Source organism: Amblyomma mixtum, chromosome 1 (genome assembly GCF_055824585.1).
Source record: "Amblyomma mixtum isolate Tamu chromosome 1, ASM5582458v1, whole genome shotgun sequence".
Taxonomy (NCBI): Eukaryota; Metazoa; Arthropoda; class Arachnida; order Ixodida; family Ixodidae; genus Amblyomma; species Amblyomma mixtum.
The window spans coordinates 126,260,935-126,278,978 of NC_143012.1; the positions used below are offsets into that span (position 1 = coordinate 126,260,935).

At 53.1% G+C, this 18,044-nt stretch overlaps 2 protein-coding genes across 2 annotated transcripts; both read right to left on the minus strand.

The window, feature by feature from the left end:
* Nucleotides 1–216: 216 nt before the first annotated feature.
* Nucleotides 217–1,658, minus strand: LOC149367568 (uncharacterized). The gene has a single exon (XM_089574860.1). It carries the CDS (start codon nt 1,573–1,575, stop codon nt 217–219), a length of 1,359 nt encoding a protein of 452 aa, XP_089430986.1. The 5' UTR covers nt 1,576–1,658.
* A 9,626-nt stretch (nt 1,659–11,284) lies between these two features.
* LOC149367569 (uncharacterized) lies at nt 11,285–12,726 on the minus strand. The gene has a single exon (XM_089574875.1). The coding sequence runs from the start codon at nt 12,641–12,643 to the stop codon at nt 11,285–11,287; it is 1,359 nt and encodes a 452-aa protein (XP_089431001.1). The 5' UTR covers nt 12,644–12,726.
* Between the last annotated feature and the right edge of the window lie 5,318 nt (nt 12,727–18,044).

The following is an 18,044-nucleotide window of genomic DNA, read 5'->3' on the forward strand; positions in this document are numbered from 1 at the left end:
TGCTCATCACGGAAAAATCAGCGCCAGTATCGACGAGTGCGTTCACATGATAACTGTCGGCGGTAACTAAAATTTCAGCTGAAACTAATCGTTCGCAGCACGTCGGTTAGGTCGTCGGATCGGGTGGTCGCTGCCCGGGTCGTCGCGTCGAATCGTCGGGTGGAGGCTGTTGACTCTGTGCAGTGGCGGCGGCCCTACCCCCGAAGGACGCCGTCTTCAGTTTTCCCGGCGAGGGGACGTGCGTCGGAACTGACCAGAGGTGGAGGGCCGATTGGGCGAAGTAAAGCGCCTCGGGGACGGCGATCGCGATTGGCGCTGTTGCGAGGTCGTCGGGGGCAGCACGTGAGCGGCGAGGTACTCATCTATGTCCTGCGGTCTTTCACCATAGCGCGGTCGAGGCGCGCCCGGCGGAAATCCTCTCGAACCCATACGCCTGTACGGGCAATGCCGCAGAATATGACCAGGCTCACCGCAGTGGTAGCAGAGCGGGCGATCGTTGGACGTGCGCCACACGTGCGCTTTGCTGATAGGAGGGCGCAGATCCTGCTGCTGCTCGACGGGGCGCAGGTAATGGTGGGGTGGTCGAGGTCCGGCAACGGGGCGAAACGCTTGCGGCACGGGGGCAGGTCGGCGCAGGGCATCGCTGTACGACATGACGTGCGGCTCTGGTAGTGGTGCTGGTGGTGACTGCACCGCTCGCTGGATTTCGTCACGGATGACGTCCGCCGTTGAAGGTATACCTGCCGACGGAGCATCCAAGCGGAGGTGTCGCAGTTCTTCGCGGACAATGCTCCGTACAACCTCTCGCAGCGCCTCGTCCCCTGGGCCTGACAAGGACGTGAAGTAGTGAGTGGCCGCTACATTCGCCTGACGGCCGTATTGGGCACTCCGTTCCTGCAGCGAACGTTCCATGCAGGTAGCTTCCTTGGCGAAGGCGGCGACGGTTAGCGGAGGGTCGCGCATGAGGCCAGCGAACAGCTGCTCATTCACCCCACGCATAAGGTGCCGTACCTTTGTAGCTTCGGGCATGGCAGGGTCGGCCCGATTGAAGAGGCGTGTCATGTCCTCTATAAACATGGGCACGCTCTCATTGGACTGCTGTGACCTGGAGCGAAGGGCGATCTCAGCATTTTCCTTCCGTTGGCTCGAGCTGAATGTAGCGAGCAACTCGCGGCGAAAAGCTGCCCAGTTGGAGAAGGACGCCTCGTGGTTCTCGAACCACGTTTTCGCCGAGTCGAGCAGTGCAAAATACACATTCAACAGCTTCCGCTCGTCGTCCCACTGATTGAATGCGGCCACACAGTCAAAACTGGCCAACCAATCCTCTACATCCTCGAACCGGTCGCCGTGGAAGGATGGTGGCGACCGAGGTGCGAGTAGGACGAACGGCGTAGCACTGCCGGAGCACTGACCTGTCTGGCTGCTGCCAGTGGTGGATGTCATAGTTCGCACAGGCCTGGTCAGTGGCTCGAACTCGGGTTGCAGGCCTCGCAGGCGACGGCTCGCTTTGTGGACGGGTGTGGTGTCCGCGCGTTGGGGAGAAGCGTCACGGCTGTCGTCGGGGTCAGCGTACATGGGACGGTACCCAGCACGGCTCCACCAAATGTCACCAGGAAGCGGGAAGCACAGCCGTATTCTCAGACGAGGCTTCGAACCGCCGAGCACAAGCTAGACGAAGACGACGCTCCACCACGCGCTGGCAGCCAAGTTTTGGCCACCCGGTGGCGCCTGCAGAGTGTCAGCAGTGTGGCAATATCTTGTTTCATGATTGATATTGCAAGCATTTCTTCTGCGCCCTTCATACCTTCTTTGAACCGCCGCTCCCACTCTTTCTAGCTTCTTAGGAGCAGAAAACAGAACTTCTACCCCATGCTTGCTCCCCACTTTCTTAATCCGGTGCGACAGCGCGTGGACATACGGCATAACCACTATCACCATCTGTTGAACCATCACTATGAATCTACACCAACTGGCCCAATCTGCAGTTCTTCTACAGAATACTTAAGTACTGTACACTAGGATACAAACCTCTCTAGGAAGTTAACTCGTTTAAGAAGTATTTTGTTTCCACACTGCATGACAGTAAAGCTGTGGAACTCTTTTTTCGATCCTCTCCCATTCAAAAAGCACCAGGGCTTGCGGAGAGCTATGAGGAGGGGTTGTAGAAGGGTTCAGCTGCCATATACACTCTTCTGCGCTCAACATATCAGTTAAGGGGCAGTTGAGGTCACCGAAATATTGTGTGACATGGTTCAGTGGAACCTCCTTTGCACGCACTGAAAAATCGCAACATAAAAAGACTCGAACTTTCAGCAACTTGCGCGAAAATATTTTTCTGGAGTAAACACAGCTGGTAAGTTCGTCACCTTTTTCTTTTTTGGGGACAGCAACGTTAGAGTGCCTCGCGTATGCCTTACAAGACGCCGGTACGCCCCACGATCGTGGATGAGAGGTTTTCTAGTCGCATTTGCCGTCGTGTATGTACAGGGCAACTGCCGCGGCGTGCTTGCACTTCCCTGCGATGCCAGCACGGCAATCGCAGCTCCCCGCGAAGATTCGTCTTCTGCCGTCGATCTTCAAGCATTATGTCACCTATAACACGGTATACGCTGAGCTTCACGCATCTCGCCGGTGCGTTGATTTTCGTCTGCGGAATACACCTAGCTGTCACCTCCGATCCGTGCGAGTTGAGCAGTTGCCTCCCCTCGTAGACGAGCCCCGCTTCAAATAGAAGTCTTCCTTTCTCCAAATTCTTTCCACGAAAAAAGCTGTCAAGGACGTGTAGCTCCCGAAACCCGGCTAAAATTAATATCGGCACGTTGTTTGCCGCCATCACTGGGTGTCAAACACGCAGCGCGAGCCGCTGAATGCGGGAGTAATCCTGCCGCATTTGAGCAGCTACTCCCGAGATGGCGCTAGAGGTCCGAAATACGGGGCGCCTCCTAGCATTTGCAACTTGCCTATGCCAGGCCTTTGCCATGTGCCTTGACTACTGATGGTGCCGGGTGCAACCACAAAGTTGACTGTCTTCTACAGCGTGACCTGGGTGTACAGTTAAGGGTTCACCGATGCGTTGGTCATGGTCCCGCCGTGCTCTCTGAAGCCTTGTTCGCCGAGCTGCTCCTTATATTCCATTAGTAGTGGCGCAGAAATTGCGCGGGCGGGATCCGGGTGTCTCAAGGGGACGCGAATGCGAGGCCTTTGCCATGTGTCTTGATTGCAGATGGTGCCAGGTGCTGCCAAAATTTTGACTGTCTTCTACAGCGGGACCTATGTGAACAGTTAAGGGTTCACCGATGCGTTGGTCATGGTACCGCCGTGCCCTCTGAAGCCTTGTTCGCCGAGGTGCTCCTTATATTCCATTAGTAGTGGCGCAGAAATTGCGCGGTTGGGATCCGGGTGTCTCAAGGGGACGCAAATGCCAGGCCTTTGCCATGTGTCTTGACTGCTGATGGTGCCAGGTGGTGCCAAAAATTTGACTGTCTTCTACAGCGGGACCTATGTGAACAGTTAAGGGTTCACCGATGCGTTGGTGACGGTAACACCGTGCCCTCTGAAGCCTTGTTCGCCGAGGTGGTCCTTATGTTCCATTAGTAGTGGCGCAGAAATTGCGCGGTTGGGATCCGGGTGTCTCAAGGGGACGCGAATGCCAGGCCTTTGCCATGTGTCTTGATTGCAGATGGTGCCAGGTGCTGCCAAAAATTTGACTGTCTTCTACAGCGGGACCTATGTGAACAGTTAAGGGTTCACAGATGCGTTGGCCATGGTACCGCCGTGCCCTCTGAAGCCTTGTTCGCCGAGGTGCTCCTTATATTCCATTTGTAGTGGCACAGAAATTGCGCGGGTGGGATCCGGATGTCTCAAGGGGACGCGAATGCCAGCCCTTTGCCATGTGCCTTGACTACAGATGGTGCCGAGTGCAACCACAAATTTGACTGTCTTCTACAGTGTGACCTGGGTGAACAGAAAAGGGTTCACCGATGCGTTGGTCGTGGTAACACCGTGCCCTCTGAAGCCTTGTTCGCCGAGGTGCTCCTTATATTAAATTACAAGTGGAGCAGAATGTGTGCGGTTGGGATCCGGGTGTCTCAAGGGGACGCGAATGCCAGGCCTATGCCATGTGTCTTGAGAGTTGATGGTGCCGGGTGCTGCCAAAAATTTGACTGCCATCTATAGCGTGACCTGGGTTAACAGTAAGGGGTTCACCGATGCGTTGGTAACGGTAACACCGTGCCCTCAGAAGCCTTGTTCACCTAGGTACTCCAGATATTGCGTCAGAGTTGGCGCTGAAGTTTCGCGGGTGGGATCCGGTGTCTCACGAGGTCGCGAATGCCAGGCCTTTGCCATGTGTCTTGACTGCTGATGGTGCCGGGTGCTGCCAAAAATTTGACTGTCTTCTACAGCGCGACCTGGGTGCACAGTAAAGGGTTCACCGATGCGTTGGTCATGGTCCCGCCGTGCTCTCTGAAGCCTTGTTCGCCGAGCTGCTCCTTATATTCCATTAGTAGTGGCGCAGAAATTGCGTGGGTGGGATCCGGGTGTCTCAAGGGGACGCGAATGCCCGGCCTTTGCCATGTGTCTTGATTGCAGATGGTGCCAAGTGGTGCCAAAAATTTGACTGTCTTCTACAGCGGGACCTATGTGAACAGTTAAGGGTTCAGCGATGCGTTGGTCATGGTACCGCCGTGCCCTCGGAAGCCTTGTTCGCCGAGGTGCTCCTTATATTCCATTAGTAGTGGCACAGAAATTGCGCGGGTGGGATCCCAGTGTCTCAAGGGGACGCGAATGCCAGGCCTTTGCCATGTGCCTTGACTACTGATGGTGCCGGGTGCAACCACAAAGTTGACTGTCTTCTACAGCGTGACCTGGGTGTACAGTTAAGGGTTCACCGATGCGTTGGTCATGGTCCCGCCGTGCTCTCTGAAGCCTTGTTCGCCGAGCTGCTCCTTATATTCCATTAGTAGTGGCGCAGAAATTGCGCGGGCGGGATCCGGGTGTCTCAAGGGGACGCGAATGCGAGGCCTTTGCCATGTGTCTTGATTGCAGATGGTGCCAGGTGCTGCCAAAATTTTGACTGTCTTCTACAGCGGGACCTATGTGAACAGTTAAGGGTTCACCGATGCGTTGGTCATGGTACCGCCGTGCCCTCTGAAGCCTTGTTCGCCGAGGTGCTCCTTATATTCCATTAGTAGTGGCGCAGAAATTGCGCGGTTGGGATCCGGGTGTCTCAAGGGGACGCAAATGCCAGGCCTTTGCCATGTGTCTTGACTGCTGATGGTGCCAGGTGGTGCCAAAAATTTGACTGTCTTCTACAGCGGGACCTATGTGAACAGTTAAGGGTTCACCGATGCGTTGGTGACGGTAACACCGTGCCCTCTGAAGCCTTGTTCGCCGAGGTGGTCCTTATGTTCCATTAGTAGTGGCGCAGAAATTGCGCGGTTGGGATCCGGGTGTCTCAAGGGGACGCAAATGCCAGGCCTTTGCCCTGTGTCTTGATTGCAGATGGTGCCAGGTGCTGCCAAAAATTTGACTGTCTTCTACAGCGGGACCTATGTGAACAGTTAAGGGTTCACAGATGCGTTGGCCATGGTACCGCCGTGCCCTCTGAAGCCTTGTTCGCCGAGGTGCTCCTTATATTCCATTTGTAGTGGCACAGAAATTGCGCGGGTGGGATCCGGATGTCTCAAGGGGACGCGAATGCCAGCCCTTTGCCATGTGCCTTGACTACAGATCGTGCCGAGTGCAACCACAAATTTGACTGTCTTCTACAGTGTGACCTGGGTGAACAGAAAAGGGTTCACCGATGCGTTGGTCGTGGTAACACCGTGCCCTCTGAAGCCTTGTTCGCCGAGGTGCTCCTTATATTAAATTACAAGTGGAGCAGAATGTGTGCGGTTGGGATCCGGGTGTCTCAAGGGGACGCGAATGCCAGGCCTATCCCATGTGTCTTGAGAGTTGATGGTGCCGGGTGCTGCCAAAAATTTGACTGCCTTCTATAGCGTGACCTGGGTTAACAGTAAGGGGTTCACCGATGCGTTGGTAACGGTAACACCGTGCCCTCAGAAGCCTTGTTCACCTAGGTACTCCAGATATTGCGTCAGAGGTGGCGCTGAAGTTGCGCGGGTGGGATCCGGATGTCTCACGAGGTCTCGAATGCCAGGCCTTTGTCATGTGTCTTGACTGCTGATGGTGCCAGGTGCTGCCAAAAATTTGACTGTCTTCTACAGCGCGACCTGGTTGCACAGTAAAGGGTTCACCGATGCGTTGGTCATGGTCCCGCCGTGCTCTCTGAAGCCTTGTTCGCCGAGCTGCTCCTTATATTCCATTAGTAGTGGCGCAGAAATTGCGCGGGTGGGATCCGGGTGTCTCAAGGGGACGCGAATGCCAGGCCTTTGCCATGTGTCTTGATTGCAGATTAGTGCCAGGTGGTGCGAAAAATTTGACTGTCTTCTACAGCGGGACCTATGTGAACAGTTAAGGGCTCACCGATGCGTTGGTCATGGTACCGCCGTGCCCTCTGAAGCCTTGTTCGCCGAGGTGCTCCTTATATTCCATTAGTAGTGGGACAGAAATGGGATCCGGGTGTCTCAAGGGGACGCGAATAGGCTAGTAGCGAACGTCGTTCCAGCGCCGACTAGGGCGCCCCTCACGGCGGCGAGCGCACACTCGGAAGGATACGATCGGCCCGCTGGAGTTCGGAGTAGCCTGTTTGGGCTCTGTTTCGTGCGTAGCTGTTGCCTTTTCGGAACAATGCCGAAATGCAACACGAATTGCTGCGTCGTGGGCTGCAACAGCACGTACGCCAACTCACCAGGAACGAAGTTTTATAGGTTTCCGAGCCGACCGTATGAAATAGAACGGCGTCACCGCTGGATCGCGCTCGTCCGACGGCAGAAGTAAGGTTCTCTTAGAGAAGACAAAATACGAATACTTAAGCGATGGTTCAACAGCGCAAACACACAAAGACCAAGAGGGAGACAAGACACACACAGCGCTGAACTTACTACTGATTTTTTATTAGGAAGAAGCATGTCATTATATACACACACGAAAAAACAGCGCACATGCGCAATGTCAACAATCTCATAGTACAAAAAAGGTAAAACCGCTTTAAAAGCACGTGTGTATCCGCAGGACCGCTATCCACTGTGTAGCATATTCATTTCTCTAACAGATAATGTTTCAGATGGAGCACCCACGCACTCTTTATCTTTCCGGATAATATGACTCGGCTTCAGCAATTTCTCTAGTGCGCTAGTCAGAATGACAAAGCAACACATCAGTGTCCCCAAAAAACGGCGTGCATTTGCATGTGAAACAATGCTTCGCTAGGTTTGTTTCTTTCTTCTTTAAATAATTAGCGTGCTTCATGAGCCGCACGTTAATACAGCGGCCAGTCTGGCCTATGTAGGTAAGGCCGCAGGACAAGGGGATCTGTAAACTATGCCAGTCTTACAGGGAACATATTGTCACCAGGAAGCGGGAAGCACAGCCGTATTCTCAGACGAGGCTTCGAACCGCCGCGCACAAGCTAGACGAAGACGACGCTCCACCACGCGCTGGCAGCCAAGTTTTGGCCACCCGGTGGCGACTGCAGAGTGTCAGCAGTGTGGCATTGCCCCCCTCCCTTCCAAGGGGCATCGGCTCGATGCCGCACGGGCGGGGAAAAAAACAACAAGAATAGAGGGAGGGCGGAAAGTTAACGGCGCGAGTGTCTCCGTGAAGAGGGGGCTAACGGGAGTAATACGGCTTCATTCTGGCCACGTGGACTACCTCGGACGTCGGTTGTCGAGAGGACCGGACAGTTCCTTGCGGAAGCGCCTCGTAGGTCACCGCGCTGAGGCGGCGTAACACCTGGTAGGGACCAAAGTAACGGCGAAGAAGCTTCTCAGAGCGCCCTCGCAAACGGATCGGGCTCCACACCCAGACTTGGTCACCGGGGGTGTAATCACCTCCCTGCGGCGGAGGTTGTAACGCTTGGCGTCGCGTTGTTGTTGGCGCCGGATTCGTTGTCGAGCCACATGGCGAGCGGCTTCGGCGTCACGAACAAATTGGTCAGCGGCCACGACAGAAGAAGGAACAGGGTCCGGAAGGAGCATGGCGTCCAGCATGGTTAGGGCTTCGCGACCGTGCACCAAATGGAACGGAGTGAAGCGTGTCGTTTCGTGTAGCGCAGTGTTGTACGCGAACGTGATGTAAGGTAGTATCCGGTCCCAGTTCCTATGGTCATCGTCGACATACATCGAAATCATATCGGCGATTGTCTTGTTTAGCCGCTCAGTCAGTCCGTTCGTTTGCGGATGGTAGGCTGTAGTCTTTCGATGGCTGGTGCCACTGAGACGAAGTACCTCGCTCGTAAGTGCCGACGTGAACGCGGTTCCCCTGTCAGTTAATACGACTGTAGGGGCTCCGTGACGAAGCACAATGTTGTGAACGAAGAAATCTGCGACTTCGGCCGCGGTACCACGGGGAAGAGCCTTGGTCTCACAGTAGCGGCTAAGATAGTCAGTGGCAACAGCAATGTACCGGTTACCCATGGAAGACGCCGGAAATGGACCAAGTAAGTCCATGCCAACCTGTTGAAATGGGAGGCGCGGGGGATCAATAGGCTGCAGGAGCCCGGCTGGTTTAGTCGGCGGCGTCTTCCGGCGCTGGCACTCACGACATGTTCGTACGTAGCGTTGGACGAGCGCAGCAAGCCTGGGCCAGTAGTACTTGTGACGTATGCGCGCCAACGTGCGGGAAAACCCGAGGTGGCCCGAAGAAAGGTCGTCGTGGCACGCACGCAAAACTTCGTCACGAAGCGCTGTAGGTACTGCAAGCAGATAGACAGTGTCCGTTGGGCCGTAATTCTTTTTGTAGAGGACACCATCACGCAAACAAAACGATGACAGTCCGCGATTGAAGAGTCGAGGAGGAGATGGAGCGGTTCCTTCGAGGTACTCGATGAGGGGAAGCAGTTCGGAGTCGGCCCGCTGTTGGCGGGCAAGAGTGGATGTGGTAACAGCACCGAGGAAAGCGGAATCGTCGTCGGACTCGTCCGCGGGGCAGGAAATAGGAGCGCGGGACAGACAGTCAGCGTCGCTGTGTTTCTGTCCGGACTTGTGCACGATGGTGACATCAAATTCTTGTAAACGCAGGCTCCATCGAGCAAGCCGCCCCGAGGGATCTTTCAGATTCGCCAGCCAACAAAGTGAATGATGATCGCTCACAACCCGAAATGGGCGGCCATACAAGTACGGACGAAATTTTGTAATGGCCCACAGCACAGCCAGACATTCCTTTTCCGTGGTGGAATAGTTGACTTCGGAACGGGATAAAGTGCGACTGGCATAAGCAATCACGCGTTCTAGGCCATCTTGCCACTGAACAAGAACCGCACCGAGACCAACGTTACTGGCATCTGTGTGTAGTTCCGTGTCGGCCTCCTCGTCGAAGTGGCCAAGTACAGGCGCACATTGGAGACGCGACTTGAGCTCCGTGAAGGCTCTTTCTTGGTCCTGGCCCCAGAAGAAGGGTTCAGCGTCTTTGGTCAGGCGGGTCAGAGGCTCAGCTAGCTTTGAGAAATTAGCAACAAACCGGCGATAGTAGGCGCAGAGGCCCAAGAAACGACGTAGGCTCCGTTTGTCTGTGGGCTTGGGGAAGGCAGCTACGGCGGCCGTTTTTTCGGGGTCTGGACGAACGCCTTGAGCGCTGACAATATGACCAAGAAACTTCAGCTCATGAAACGCAAAATGACATTTTTCCGGTTTGAGAGAGAGACCAGCGGAACGTATGGCCTCGAAAACAGCACGCAAACGTTTCAGGTGCTCATCGAACGTGTCGGAGAAGATCACGACATCGTCGAGATATACGAGGCACGACTGCCACTTCAGGCCAGACAGCACCGTGTCCATCATTCGTTGGAATGTGGCAGGGGCCGAACACAAGCCAAAAGGAAGCACCTTAAACTCGTATAAACCGTCAGGGGTAATAAAGGCGGTCTTCTCGCGGTCGCGTTCGTCCACCTCGATTTGCCAATACCCACTGCGGAGGTCAAGGGACGAAAAGTAAGTGGCATGGCGCAGGCGGTCTAGGGAATCATCAATGCGTGGCAGAGGGTACACATCCTTTTTTGTGACGTTATTGAGGCGCCTGTAATCCACGCAGAACCTGAGGGTGCCATCTTTCTTCGTGACGAGGACAACAGGCGACGCCCAGGGGCTCGTGGATGGTTGTATGACGTCGTCCTGGAGCATTTGGGTAACTTGGCGGCGGACGGCGTCACGTTCTTTCGAAGACACACGATAAGGCCGCTGACACAGGGGTCTTTGGTCGTCCGCAACGATAATTCGGTGCTTGGTGAGCGGCGTCTGTCGCACCTTGGAAGTTGATGCGAAACAGTCGCGGAAGGAATAAATGAGATTTTCTACGCAGCGTTTCTGACTGGCCAAGAGGTGCGGGTTTACATCGGTCGGGATGGCTGCAGCCGTCGCGTCGTCGAGATCTGACGTCGTGGACAAAGAACACTGCCGGGTACACTCTCCAAGCTCGTCAAAATAAGCGACGACCTCTGTCTTCGTTAGATGTTGCGGTTCACAGGTAAAGTTGGTGACTAGGATGTCGGTACGACCGTTAGTAAGTTCTACGAGGCCTCGGGCTACACAAACTTGCCGCGCGAGTAGCAGCGACATGTTCGCTTCAGCGATGCCAAGGGTGCCGGTGCTGCTATCACATTCGACTGTGACGAATTTGCTGGCTCGCGGTGGAAGCGTTATGTGGTCGGCACATAGGCGCAACACTACTCTGCTGGGCTCGCTGTTGGTGTCAACGGCTCGCTGGGCGGAAAAAGATACCATGAGCTCCCGAAGGTCTATGACCGCACCATACTCTCGAAGGAAATCCATGCCCAGAATCAGATCTTTCGAACAGTCACGTAACACGGCAAAGGAGCCAGTGAAAGTAAGACCTCGGATCTGGATACGGCAGGTGCAGACACCGATCGGCGTCACTACATGGCCACTGGCGGTGCGGATCACGGGTCCACACCAAGGCGTCAGAACCTTACGGAGAGTCGTGGCGAGCTGACTGCTCATCACGGAAAAATCAGCGCCAGTATCGACGAGTGCGTTCACATGATAACTGTCGGCGGTAACTAAAATTTCAGCTGAAACTAATCGTTCGCAGCACGTCGGTGAGGTCGTCGGATCGGGTGGTCGCTGCCCGGGTCGTCGCGTCGAATCGTCGGGTGGAGGCTGTTGACTCTGTGCAGTGGCGGCGGCCCTACCCCCGGAGGACGCCGTCTTCAGTTTTCCCGGCGAGGGGACGTGCGTCGGAACTGACCAGAGGTGGAGGGCCGATTGGGCGAAGTAAAGCGCCTCGGGGACGGCGATCGCGATTGGCGCTGTTGCGAGGTCGTCGGGGGCAGCACGTGAGCGGCGAGGTACTCATCTATGTCCTGCGGTCTTTCACCATAGCGCGGTCGAGGCGCGCCCGGCGGAAATCCTCTCGAACCCATACGCCTGTACGGGCAATGCCGCAGAATATGACCAGGCTCACCGCAGTGGTAGCAGAGCGGGCGATCGTTGGACGTGCGCCACACGTGCGCTTTGCTGATAGGAGGGCGCAGATCCTGCTGCTGCTCGACGGGGCGCAGGTAATGGTGGGGTGGTCGAGGTCCGGCAACGGGGCGAAACGCTTGCGGCACGGGGGCAGGTCGGCGCAGGGCATCGCTGTACGACATGACGTGCGGCTCTGGTAGTGGTGCTGGTGGTGACTGCACCGCTCGCTGGATTTCGTCACGGATGACGTCCGCCGTTGAAGGTATACCTGCCGACGGAGCATCCAAGCGGAGGTGTCGCAGTTCTTCGCGGACAATGCTCCGTACAACCTCTCGCAGCGCCTCGTCCCCTGGGCCTGACAAGGACGTGAAGTAGTGAGTGGCCGCTACATTCGCCTGACGGCCGTATTGGGCACTCCGTTCCTGCAGCGAACGTTCCATGCAGGTAGCTTCCTTGGCGAAGGCGGCGACGGTTAGCGGAGGGTCGCGCATGAGGCCAGCGAACAGCTGCTCATTCACCCCACGCATAAGGTGCCGTACCTTTGTAGCTTCGGGCATGGCAGGGTCGGCCCGATTGAAGAGGCGTGTCATGTCCTCTATAAACATGGGCACGCTCTCATTGGACTGCTGTGACCTGGAGCGAAGGGCGATCTCAGCATTTTCCTTCCGTTGGCTCGAGCTGAATGTAGCGAGCAACTCGCGGCGAAAAGCTGCCCAGTTGGAGAAGGACGCCTCGTGGTTCTCGAACCACGTTTTCGCCGAGTCGAGCAGTGCAAAATACACATTCAACAGCTTCCGCTCGTCGTCCCACTGATTGAATGCGGCCACACAGTCAAAACTCGCCAACCAATCCTCTACATCCTCGAACCGGTCGCCGTGGAAGGATGGTGGCGACCGAGGTGCGAGTAGGACGAACGGCGTAGCACTGCCGGAGCACTGACCTGTCTGGCTGCTGCCAGTGGTGGATGTCATAGTTCGCACAGGCCTGGTCAGTGGCTCGAACTCGGGTTGCAGGCCTCGCAGGCGACGGCTCGCTTTGTGGACGGGTGTGGTGTCCGCGCGTTGGGGAGAAGCGTCACGGCTGTCGTCGGGGTCAGCGTACATGGGACGGTACCCAGCACGGCTCCACCAAATGTCACCAGGAAGCGGGAAGCACAGCCGTATTCTCAGACGAGGCTTCGAACCGCCGAGCACAAGCTAGACGAAGACGACGCTCCACCACGCGCTGGCAGCCAAGTTTTGGCCACCCGGTGGCGCCTGCAGAGTGTCAGCAGTGTGGCAATATCTTGTTTCATGATTGATATTGCAAGCATTTCTTCTGCGCCCTTCATACCTTCTTTGAACCGCCGCTCCCACTCTTTCTAGCTTCTTAGGAGCAGAAAACAGAACTTCTACCCCATGCTTGCTCCCCACTTTCTTAATCCGGTGCGACAGCGCGTGGACATACGGCATAACCACTATCACCATCTGTTGAACCATCACTATGAATCTACACCAACTGGCCCAATCTGCAGTTCTTCTACAGAATACTTAAGTACTGTACACTAGGATACAAACCTCTCTAGGAAGTTAACTCGTTTAAGAAGTATTTTGTTTCCACACTGCATGACAGTAAAGCTGTGGAACTCTTTTTTCGATCCTCTCCCATTCAAAAAGCACCAGGGCTTGCGGAGAGCTATGAGGAGGGGTTGTAGAAGGGTTCAGCTGCCATATACACTCTTCTGCGCTCAACATATCAGTTAAGGGGCAGTTGAGGTCACCGAAATATTGTGTGACATGGTTCAGTGGAACCTCCTTTGCACGCACTGAAAAATCGCAACATAAAAAGACTCGAACTTTCAGCAACTTGCGCGAAAATATTTTTCTGGAGTAAACACAGCTGGTAAGTTCGTCACCTTTTTCTTTTTTGGGGACAGCAACGTTAGAGTGCCTCGCGTATGCCTTACAAGACGCCGGTACGCCCCACGATCGTGGATGAGAGGTTTTCTAGTCGCATTTGCCGTCTTGTATGTACAGGGCAACTGCCGCGGCGTGCTTGCACTTCCCTGCGATGCCAGCACGGCAATCGCAGCTCCCCGCGAAGATTCGTCTTCTGCCGTCGATCTTCAAGCATTATGTCACCTATAACACGGTATACGCTGAGCTTCACGCATCTCGCCGGTGCGTTGATTTTCGTCTGCGGAATACACCTAGCTGTCACCTCCGATCCGTGCGAGTTGAGCAGTTCCCTCCCCTCGTAGACGAGCCCCGCTTCAAATAGAAGTCTTCCTTTCTCCAAATTCTTTCCACGAAAAAAGCTGTCAAGGACGTGTAGCTCCCGAAACCCGGCTAAAATTAATATCGGCACGTTGTTTGCCGCCATCACTGGGTGTCAAACACGCAGCGCGAGCCGCTTACTGCGGGAGTAATCCTGCCGCATTTGAGCAGCTACTCCCGAGATGGCGCTAGAGGTCCGAAATACGGGGCGCCTCCTAGCATTTGCAACTTGCCTATGCCAGGCCTTTGCCATGTGCCTTGACTACTGATGGTGCCGGGTGCAACCACAAATTTGACTGTCTTCTACAGCATGACCTGGATGCACAGTTAAGGGTTCACCGATGCGTTGGTCATGGTCCCGCCGTGCTCTCTGAAGCCTTGTTCGACGAGCTGCTCCTTATATTGGGTTCACCGATGCGTTGGTCATGGTCCCGCCGTGCTCTCTGAAGCCTTGTTCGCCGAGCTGCTCCTTATATTCCATTAGTAGTGGCGCAGAAATTGCGCGGGTGGGATCCGGGTGTCTCAAGGGGACGCGAATGCCAGGCCTTTGCCATGTGTCTTGATTGCAGATGGTGCCAGGTGCTGCCAAAAATTTGACTGTCTTCTACAGCGGGACCTATGTGAACAGTTAAGGGTTCACCGATGCGTTGGTCATGGTACCGCCGTGCCCTCTGAAGCCTTGTTCGCCGAGGTGCTCCTTATATTCCATTAGTAGTGGCACAGAAATTGCGCGGGTGGGATCTGGGTGTCTCAAGGGGACGCGAATGCCAGGCCTTTGCCATGTGCCTTGACTACTGATGGTGCCGGGTGCAACCACAAATTTGACTGTCTTCTACAGCGTGACCTGGGTGAACAGAAAAGGGTTCACCGATGCGTTGGTCGTGGTAACACCGTGCCCTCTGAAGCCTTGTTCGCTGAGGTGCTCCTTATATTCCATTACAAGTGGAGCAGAATGTGTGCGGTTGGGATCGGGGTGTCTCAAGGGGACGCGAATGCCAGGCCTTTGCCATGTGTCTTGACTGCTGATGGTGCCGGGTGCAACCAAAAATTTGACTGCCTTCTACAGCGTGACCTGGGTGAACAGTAAGGGGTTCACCGATGCGTTGGTAACGGTAACACCGTGCCCTCTGAAGCCTTGTTTCGCCGAGGTGCTCCTTATATTCTTCTTGACTGCTGATGGTAACACCGTTATCAGTTGTTAGTTGGCGCTCTGTGGTGTTATTCTACGTTTTGTCCTTGTCTGCCGCGCCGAAGCATTTCTTGAAAAAATTTTAATTCACGTTTCACTACTTTTATTAAGATAAAGGAATTTGTGTTTTCTACACCGCGTAGCCATTGGCACTACTGTTGAACCATGTGTGAAAATTTCTGATACGCTAGAGCAGCCTCTAAATGTTCAGGTCTACGAATCCCTATTCTGTGGTCGATGAAAGGCGAACCACGGTTGTCTGATGGCTGGGGACGGCGTCTCAGGCCATTTCAGCGGTAATTACAGCGGTGTGGAGGATCGAGGACCCTGGGTCATCGGCCGGTATTGGGTGTCAACAGGAGAGACCCGACTTTTTGAAGTCAAGAAGCGGGACGGCGACACCCTGAGCAGGGTCATTACTGATAACGGCCTGCCGAAGACCAAAGTAGTCACGGGCGAGTGGCGCGGCTACAACTTTTAGGCTCTGCAGGACGCGGCCGGTGTCAAGGACCTCCAGCATGATACAGTGTGTCACAAAGACAGCTTCATCGACCCGACCACCGTTGCGTACACTCAGAATATCGAGCAAGCGTGGCAGAAAGCCAAGCGCGTGATGGTGCGCACTGGTGGAACGAGCCGCGCCCTCCTTCACTCCCACCTGAACTGGCTCTGGTGGGTGAGCATAAAAGGCCGGATAAAGTACTAGGGAAATAAATAGCGCACAAGAGAAGACGGGACAAGCGAGGAGACACAGACAAGCGCTATTTTAGCGCTTGTCTGTGTCTCCTCGCTTGTCCCGTCTTCTCTTGTGCGCTATTTATTTCCTTTAAGATAGATAGATAGATAGATAGATAGATAGATAGATAGATAGATAGATAGATAGATAGATAGAACTTTTATTCACGTCAATTGCCAGACAACATAAATCAGGCCTACCAAAGCCTCAAAGGGCTTGAGTGGCAGCGCCTGGCAGACAGCTAACATTGGCAAAACAAAGGAAAATAGAGACGTTGCAATGAACTTTGCAAAAAAAGAAAGTGGTCACCAAACAGAATGAAACAAATATATAACTGTTACAACATCAAGAAAGATTACAGTGATTTGAAATTAATACAGTAAATAGCTGAAATAACTACGGGGCAGGAAGCAACACGGAGACATACCGCAAAGTTTTTTTCAGGGTGTATTTAGTTTTCATGCGGAGTACAGTAGGAGGCAAGCTATTGAAACAGGCAGGTACATAGTAATGACGTGTGCGCTTACCGTACCGGGTTGAGGAGCGAGGAATGCAGTAGCGGTATTTTGGTCTTAAATCCCGAGCAGGGACATATGGAACGGTGAACTGACTGTACCAGAAGTGTTTTAGCACAATAGTTTCTGTTAATAAAGAGTTAAAACTTGGAAGCTTTAGTCTTCTAAAAATATCAATGTCATTACCAATGGACAGGTCGTAAGCAATATTCTTTAGAAGCAAACGCAAAAGCGAATTCACCCTATGTTGCCAGCGAACCGTGCAGTGACCATAAACAGTAATTCCGTACCTAAGTACACTATAGGCTAGAGCATGTACAACACATTTACGGACAGAAAAAGGCATAAAATATCTAATGTTATACAGGACACACGATACAGCACGAAGCCTTTGGCAAACAAAAGAAAGGTGCGATTTCCAAGAGAGATCACTGTCGAAGGTCAGGCCAAGATATTTGACCGAATGCGCATATTCAACTGGTACACAGTTGCAATTAAGACAAGAGGAAGTATGCAAATAAACAAGGTCAGTTAATTCAACTTGTTTTAATGGGTTATGAAAACAGATCAGTTTTGTTTTAGAAGTATTAACATTAATAAGATTAAACTTAAACCAGTCCATGGCTTTAATAGCAGCTATCTGTAATGCTGTAACAGCATCAGTGTATTTCTTTGCACATGCAACAATAACAGTGTCATCAGCATACTGAAACAGCAAAGATGGCACACTGTTAGCAAGGTCGTTAACGTATAGATTGAATAATAAAGGACTTAATATAGAACCTTGCGGGACTCCAGAGGCAATTGCCGTGAAATCGCTATGGAATCTTGAAATCGACACATATTGGCGCCTATCTTGTAAAAAGTTAGTAAGCAGTTCCAAAAACGAACCTCGAAATCCCAGCGCAGAAAGTTTATCAAGCAAAAGAACGTGGCAGATGCTATCAAAAGCCTTGCTAACGTCCAGAAAAAGAGAACATGCGACTTGATTCTTATCAAAAGCTGAATTTAGCACGTCAGAGAATTCTTCAAGAAGAACCGTTGTTCCTTTTCCTGCTATAAAGCCGTACTGACAAGGTGATAGAACACTGTGCGTATTCAAAAAATTCGTCATGGTGAGTAATAGATGCTTCTCAAAAATTTGGCCAATGCATGGTAGAATAGAGATAGGTCGGTAATTACTCATAATGTTTCTGGAGCCACCCTTGTACAAAGGTATAACTTTAGCAGTTTTCATTGAAGCAGGTATTATACCAGTAGAAGTGATAGTGTTAAGGATAACTAGTAGAACACCTTTAATTACTTCAAAATTTCTGCACAATTCAGAAATCGTGAGGCCGTCATGACCAGGAGATTTGCTACGTTTAAGACTGAAAAGTATACACCTTAAATCACTTTCAGTAATATCAGGAAGGAAAGCAGATTCCATCACACTGAGAGGCATAGGACAGTCGGTAGGAGGGGTTCGAGATGCACCAGAGACCAGAGAAAAAAAATTGTTGAAGTCATTCGCAATGCTCTGTCCATCTTTATGAAAATGCGAGATGAAATATGTATCATTGTAGATAGCAGCGCTCCCTCCTTTCAGACTATTCACCAATGACCATGTTTTCTTGCTGTTAAAACGTGCGTCATTAAACTGAGACCTAAAGTGGTTGCGCTTGGCCAGACGGATCATGGCGTTGACACGGTTTCGTTCACGTTTAAACTGCAGTCGTAGCTCAAAACAGTTTGGGGCACGACTTGATCGAGCCCAGAGCAGATCCTTCGCTTTAATGGCTTCCAGTATCGCGGGAGACATCCACGTAT